Raw genomic sequence first — 8,353 nt, forward strand, 5'->3', positions numbered from 1 at the left:
TGGCTGTTTTAAGTTACTAAGATCAAGAGATTAGAAATCAAATGTTCTATCTGCTCTATCAATATCGTAAAATTATTCTGAGTCAATATCAAAATATTCAAAGGATTACATTAGAAGAGGTCGACATATTGTGAAACTAAAAACTTTTGACGCCAAATTTCCCAAAACTAGGTACATGTACTGAGTAGATAGAACTTTGTAATTATGAGGTAGCTACTAGATGCCAGACTCAAATTTCCAGAACAATAAAACAGAGAAGAAAACGTTTTAATCTTCTTTCCAGTTCCCAGTGTTGTAGACAAAACTGGTACATAGCAGAGATGTTCAGTGAAAGCCAATCATAGGAATTACTGTACCTAAATTTTGTTTTCAAAGGAAATTTCACTGTATCTCACAGCTCATTTTGATCACTAAGACAACAAGGAATTATAATATAGTATGCACAAAGCAAAATCGGTGGGATACAGAAATCTTTTTGTTGTGTTTGAATTTTGCTGCGTCATTTTCAACAAAGAATATATATATATACAAGTTCAATTTTTTTTAAAACAACTCGGAATCTGAAAACCTATAGTGAGTGTTTGCTATGTGCGTGCTAGACAGTAAAAAATGTGAATACTCTACACTGAAAAAAATTTCTGTTTAGTAAGACTTACATAAATTCTGTTTTCTGAAAGGGTCATATGAGCTGTGTGTGAAGGGCCGGTGAGGATAGAAGCCGGTCAACACAGGAGCCCCCGAGCTGCCAGGACATGTGGCTGTACTATAGCGTGTCACTTTTTGCCTCTCAGCGTTGAAACGCATCCCGTGAGAATCAGATTCATTTTGCATGACTTCATTTTTTGATAGTTTACTCAAATCTTCCTCCTCTTCTAAAGTGATTAAATTTCCAACTGAGATCACTTTTTCTGTACCATGAGGATGCGAAATAACAATGGCATACTGCTTGAAAGCTTCTTTAGCCGACACCGGTATAGCGTTCCAGGCTTTGGCGACATCTTCCGCAAAGCCACCGACCTGCTTGTACAACTGTGGGTCATGGAAACAAACCTCTAGCCCAACCAAGTCTTTATTGTCCCGATTTTCTCTTAGCTTCACTCCAAATGCTTTGACTGTTTCACTTCCAAAAGTGAAATACACAGTAGAATTCTCCGCCTCTGTATTGTCCTTCACAACGTGCTGATTAGTATACACGATGACCCCACCGAAAACACCATGATCTGAAGGGGTGTGTGAACATTTACTGACAGGGCAAGGGAATTCGATCCTCTCAACCATACACCACGCATAACCAGTGGCAAATTTCTTCCCTGCTTCTGGTTCACTTTTCACAACCTCTATCTTCACTACAAGTTTTTCATGAGCTTTAATGTAGTCAAAAACAGTTTCTTCTTGAATTTCCAGCTGTAGTTTCGATAACGTGAAGTCCTCAACAGCAGTGAAGTCGGCATGTCCAGGGTTCTTGCCGCATGTACAATTGTCCCATAGTGATCCCAAAATAACTGACTCATCACATTCCAAGATTTCTAACAACTCTAGGGAAGGAAAACAAAATGATCCAAATATAAAATGCATGTATATGGATATATATATATATATATATATATATATATATATATATATATATATATATATATATATATATATACATATATATATATATACACATGTATATATATAAATTATATAATACTAGGAGCAAGGTTTATATTATAAAAGTACAATTTGTGAGGCAGCGTGGTGGAATCAGGCTCTCGTCAATTTTTGAGCATGTAGAGTTATTGGTATCATCTTAAAGCTTGTTCACTTGTCTTTATTTGGAGGGAAAAAATATCCATTTATCTTGAATACAAGTAGAGATATTTGCGAATGAAGGAGGTGGGGGTCGCCTGTTTTCAGAGGTAAAATTAGTGAGAAAATGGCTGCCAAAGAGGAGTTATTTCCTTAGCTTAAGAGTCCGTGGTAACTGAAAAATTTTTATTTTTGGTGCCTTTAATCAACATTTTTAAGAAAAATCCGCCCAGAAATGAGTCCTTTAATGGGCATGAAAGGTGTTGAGCCAAAAAACAAAATTTTGATAAAAATTTACAAACCTGCAAAAAAATGCCAGTTTCTTCAGTTTGATTATTTTGACAAGAGCCTGATTCCTCCATGCAGCCTCACATTTATTATCTGTAAACTGTTATGACTCAGTTATTCTAGAATCCCCCTACCCCACTTCAAAATTGGGAAGAATCAAAAACCATCTACCAAATTTGAATTCTCCCGCTGTCTTTTTGTACCCCTGGGGTATATAGCTGAACAATACATATTTAAACCCTACAAGCTTACAACAGCATTTTACTCAGCAGTGACCAGCAAAAATGTAAAACTGTTGTAATTACTTTGGGACAGGCATAGATTACCATTATGTCATGTACGTGTCTTAGTGAAACCTATACAGATTATTATCATATTATAGTGAAACCGTAAACCACAGGGCGACTCAGGCAAGCGATAACCTATTCCGGTTAACATATTTACCGGTCTTATGCAGAGACGAGTCTGTCTCTGAAATCATCATCATCATCTATCTCCTTTTCCTCCCCTATCATCACCATCATTGTCTACTTCTTCATCATTACATTCTTCCCAGTTGCATGCCTTAGTGACCCCAGTTTACAGAACTTAAAAAGGCTATTATACATATTACAGTGTAACTTCTACAGGTTACAACTGATGTCACAGAGAAATTTATTTAGATCATCATACATCATTGGCAAGCTGTCCAACTGTTCAAATCCCAGAAAGCAAAATTCTTCAGGAGAGAGAAAAAACTTTCATTCTTTAAAAATTTTTTACCTGAATTATGAATCTTTTCTTGCTTTTTTTCAACATGTAGAATTTGGACTTCCACAAAATATTTCTCAAACACACACGACCGATACCACAGATTAAGAAACTCCGATACAAAAATGTTTTTCTAAATTTGGGCTTAGTACATCTCAACGGCTTAGAGTAAGACTGCGCCATACGCCATTTTGAAAAGTGACAAATGACGGAGTCTTACACTGAGCAGTCGATCCAAAGAACTGGCCAAAGATGTCGAATAGAACCCAATCTCCCTCCCGCGACATATACAGTTCGTTACCTCAAAATTACAAGTGTGGGGGGGGGGGGGGGGGGGGGGGGGGGGGATTATGGGAATCTTGTTTTTTTCCCCCCGTTAACAGCTGTTTTCAGATTTACAGTGTTCTGAAAGCAGACTCCACTGTATATAGAGAGTGTCTGTCTGCATTCGTTTAACAATATGACTTACCTCCATTCTCCTTGGCCTCATGTTTACGTTCTGAAATATATTACATGTATATAGTGAGCATTAGCTGATACGACACAGAGGCAACACAAAATAATTCTGAAATAGAAACTCTCCTCAGTAAAGGAAACATAAAATCTAGGCTGCCATGTGGGCAAACATGTTTCAAATCTTTTCTTGAACTCCAGTAGTGTACGGAGCTTTAGAAACTTTCCACTCAGTTTTGTCCATCCAGGTAGAGATAAGCATTCATTATATGGAAGGTCTTACTTATACATCAAATGTCAATATTAAAAGAAGTGTATGCAGTATACCTGTTCTGACAACAAAACAAGAAGGTCTCTGCAGGTCTACAAGCAAATTCAGTGATACTAATATTACTAAGATGTCATAAATTACATAAGAAGCAGATTTTTTATTGTGATGATGATATTGAAATGGAAACAAAAACAATGACAATGATAAAGATGATAATTATTTATGGTAATTATAATAATGATACTACAATGATAAAGATGCAGATGAAAAAGATAACGATAAAGATGACAACAATGATGATGACATTACTGACTCAAGATCAAGAAGGACAATTATGTCTGTACGCAGTTCCTTCTTCTCATCAAATAGTATGGAGGCCAGATCTGTGTTCCTACTGTAGGAATGTTTTGGAATATTGTCTCAAGTCCGGTACATACATGGGGGTAATTATAGAATGTATGCGACCTTATTCAATTCCACACAAGCGCAATGCCTCGTTCTCCAACAAAACAGTAAACAGTAAAATACAGCCCTTTCAGTTAAAGGCAGGAGATGATGCTATCTGCCTTTGGAGTTGCATTCCATTCAGTCCCATCTTACTACAAATTTCCCCTTGAAAGTGGTATCAATCTCTGTAAAAGACCACTTTTTCTGGTGAGGGCACTGCACTAGTTTTGGTTTGTCTTTCTAAATAAATATAAAAACAAATAGAGGCAAACAGAAAGAAAAGAACACCTCCTACATCATGCATAGACAATGTAAAATCCAACAGCGGTCCACGACTTCAAGAAATACTACTGTTTACACATCAAAGCAGAGACTGCCCATGGAAGTAAGAAGCCTGTTATAGCAAGGAATGGGGCACCAACAGATGACCACCACTGTGTTGACAGATGACAGGAGATTTAAATCCTGTTTCTGTTTTTTCTTGGTGTTGAAATATCATTGATGAATTTACTTGTGATTTAACAGTCAACGGTTGTCTGATATGAATAAGATCATTAACATGTCATACCAAAAAATAGACACAAAGCCAGTACTTTCATAGTAGGCAAAGGTTTTGTTTTTTTCAAAATAATTGAACAGGACATGTCCATGTCTTGAGTCCTTTTTTAGAGCATCTGTAAACCCTCAGTGACTCCAGGCCACCCAGAGTGGTCTTACCACTCAAAATATAATCTGGAAGTTGGTCTCTCAAATCTGTGCGATGTAAGTTCTTTGATTACAGTAAGTCTCTCCATAATATACAGTTAAACCGGCAGTATAACCAAGTTTCAAATCCATTGCTGTCATTTGTCAAATATCATCTACCGCCCAACCTCAAGGGAAATGATTTTGCCATGACTAAAAGAGGGAAAATATAATGAGTTCTTTCCCCTCCTCCAAAACGAGATGTCCTTCGGGCTTATCACTGCAAAGCTGTCGAGTGGGTGACATGTGCCAAGAGTAGTTTGTGCCTGTGGCGGTCAGTTCGCTGGTGGTGTTGAGGACAAACTTATATTAGTTAGCTCTCCAAGTTAGTGGATGACTGTTTGAAGGGGCAAAGAGCTCATTATATAGGCATTCATTTTTAAGGCTGTTAGCAGGGCTGTTGTATAGTTTTTTAAGTTTTGGTAGAGGGTTTTATGGCACTCACAACTGCAAATGGTCATATGAGCGCCAAGGGGTGGATGTCAACAGAGAAGTCTTTACAGGGAATCAGACTTACTCTGCTCACTCTCTAGCTTCAACAGCACACAGTCTGCTTCGACTTCCACTATCAAGGCACCCCGCAAATAGCGGGTCACAAGAGTGTGACAAACATACAAAAGAAGTAGAGGAAAATGACGATAGTAAGGATTAGGAAAGAAAAAGCAGCAGTTCCCTGTTGTAGTTCAGGCACAGTTATAAGCATGACATGCCGTTGGATCAGCCCATTTACAATTCTAAAGTGCATTAGAACGATAAATGTTCCCCCTTTGGGAATGGCATAAAGACATTTCAGTCGGTGGCCCCGCCCCAGGGGGGTTGTTGTATAGTTTGTAGTATTTTCTCCCTTTGAATTAAACAGTGCGATGGTCCCTGTCACCAGAACTTGTGAACTCTCTGCAGTCTCCATTGCCGTGCCTTCTTTTTCAGCTGATTGATCAGTTCACACCCTGGACTACAAACACCTGTCATAGCAGTTCACAGATTTTAACCCTTCGAGACCTGACCTCCTGAGGCTATCGTGCCCCTCTGTCCGAGTTCCTGAGTGATACATGTTTTACTAACATTCATATGATCTTCAGAATTACATTTCATATCCCACTCAGGGTAATATCCTCATCATTACCAGCATCTAATTCAGAAAGATCTTCAAAATAATCAACAACGCCTGGTGTAGTACACACAGTTTCCTGTGCACGTTTTGTCTTGGATGGGCCGGGTTGTGGATACAGTCTCACTCACTGCTGTTCCAGTGGTTACGCCTATGGGCAGTTTTACACATCACCTGTGTACCGGTGGCAAGGGATCACAGGGTTACTTGGTCAAACAGAACAAAAACTCGGTGCCGGTCACTTGACAGTCTATTGCCATAATACAGTCTACTGTAAGTTCCCACTTCTGACCACAGTCTATCAAACAATCTAATCGGATAATGCCTTCTACTGCAAGGCCTGCCCAGGGTAATTTTGTACTTTCACTTCTACACCCTGAAGACCTACTTTTAAGAAATCAGGTGGGCCAGATCTCCAGAACCCCCCCCCTCCCACCCCTCCCCAATTTTTCTGAAATTTCTCATTGCGACGATGGAAATGTTGACGTCTCAAATATGATTCTGAGGAAGAAAATGCTGAAAATATTTAATAAATCAATTTCTTGACATGCAATGTCACTCACTTTTTGAACTCTTGATGTTAAAGTTCTTCTTTATTCTTTTCCAAACTGACTTCATGTCACCTGAAGAAAAAGTAGAGAGAAATAGGGAGAATTATAAAAAGCAAACATTTGGTTATCTTGATAGGCAAATTATTCACTTCAAATTACAGTCTCATAAATACATTTCTTTCTTGATTGTCATTGCGTAGTACATTTCCCTCATTTATTCTTGGTTAGTGTTAATCAAAGCCAGCTATATATAGCCTATATATGAGGAATTATGTTTGAAGTGGAAGTTTCCTTTCCGATAAACCAGAATATAGGCAGTATATGCTAGACTAAACAATTGTGTTACGGGACGATGGAATCAGGCGCTTGTCAATTTTTGGGGATGTGAAATTATTGGTATAATCTTAAACCTTGTTCCTTTGTCTTGCTTTAGATAAAAATAATACCTGTCTCTTTAAACAGAAGTACATTTGACATTGAAGGAGGTGGGGTCCCCTGGTATCAAAGGTAAAATTTGCGAGAATGGCCACAAATGGTGACTACATTGCTTGAGAGTCCTTGGAAACTAAAATGTATATTTTTGGGGGCCTTTAATCAACGTGTTTCAGTAGAACCCACATGTAAATGAGTTTTAAAATGGACATAAAAGGGGTTGAGCCAAAATGTTTAAATTCAATAAAAAGTACCCTATAGGCGGAAAAATGCTGTTTTCTTTGATTTCACTATTTGACAAGCGCCTGATTTCACCAAACAAGCCTTTAATTTCCCCAGAATGCCCTAACATTTTAAAAAACTTTCCAGCTTGTCCATGCTATACTTTTTGGAATGTTACTGATGATAAGTGATTTGTTACTGAAGCAGACACAGGATACAGTATACATCATATATGGCATGGTGTATCATTATTGGCTGCGTCTATTCGGACACGTATAAAGCTCACGCGTATATATTTGGATACGGGTGTCCTTTATGAATGCGAGTACTGATCATCGTGGGTCTTTTTCTTTTTGAGAATGATGTGCTTAGACTCTTTATTTTTGGACCAATGCATCCGCGCAATTTGAATAAAATTACATTCTATGTTTCTATTTATAGAATGATAAAAACCAATCGTGATTGTTTCGCTTCTTGGCGTAAATCGACATGCAGTACATGTTTTTAAAGAGGGAAAATTGTTCTTTAGAAGAATCATGTCTGTGTTCGAATATAATTTTTTTTTCGTAAGTGTTTTACAGCGCTCGCAACTCCATAAGGTCAAATAGCGCGGGACACATTAAACATTTTCAGTTGGTAGGAAACTTTGAATTTTGCTAAGGTGGTGGCCGAAGCCTACTCTTATCGATTTTAGACCACCAAGGGATCTTATGTGCATAACTTACACACGGGACCTCTGACATTTTTCGTCCTTGTCTGAGAAAGCCAGGTGTAGATCTTCCTACCAGAAGATCAGGGGTGTGGGTGAAAGACTGCAGTAAGATTAAGGAGCCAAAGAGTAGCAGTAGAAAGGCTGCAGAAAGAGTCAGGAGCCCAAAGGAGGGGGCATAGGAGGTGAGGGAGGGGGCAGAAAGTGGAGACGAAAGCAGATGACAGAACATTACTTGGGCTATAGAGCAGGAAAGGAGAAGAAAGGAGACAATTTTAGAGAAGAAAATGTTTCCATCGCTACCCAGATTCGAACCCGGGACCTTTGAATAAGAGGCAAACACCAATAACATCTTGGCCACGCGAGAGCCCCCCATCATCATTAGTACCAACCACTACTATACAACAAGCAGGTTAATATATATCGCCTGGACGCTAAAACAGAGAACAATGCATAAAGATTAAGAAAAAGATCTGGAACATTTTGACAATATATATTATTATATTAAATCTCTCCCTCTTTCTCTTTAAGGAGCACCGGAAAGACATTTTGGGTACCATCTCTAATTTTTATAATGTCGCCCTGCT

At 38.4% G+C, this 8,353-nt stretch overlaps 1 protein-coding gene across 2 annotated transcripts in view; it reads right to left on the minus strand.

Moving 5' to 3' along the window:
• Positions 1-253: 253 nt before the first annotated feature.
• LOC101847598 overlaps positions 254-8,353 on the minus strand; it is a 9,507-nt gene continuing 1,407 nt past the window's right edge. For both annotated transcript variants that reach the window (XM_005103768.3, XM_005103769.3), the window contains exons 2-4: positions 6,416-6,475; positions 3,299-3,328; positions 254-1,535 (exon numbers count right to left, since the gene is read on the minus strand). In XM_005103768.3, the coding sequence (XP_005103825.1) occupies positions 643-1,535; positions 3,299-3,328; positions 6,416-6,470 (978 nt within the window). In that variant the 5' untranslated portion in view covers positions 6,471-6,475 and the 3' untranslated portion in view covers positions 254-642. The remainder of the gene's footprint in view (positions 1,536-3,298; positions 3,329-6,415; positions 6,476-8,353) is intronic.

The sequence above is a fragment of the Aplysia californica genome, unplaced genomic scaffold (assembly GCF_000002075.1).
Source record: "Aplysia californica isolate F4 #8 unplaced genomic scaffold, AplCal3.0 scaffold00389, whole genome shotgun sequence".
Lineage (NCBI taxonomy): Eukaryota > Metazoa > Mollusca > Gastropoda > Aplysiida > Aplysiidae > Aplysia > Aplysia californica.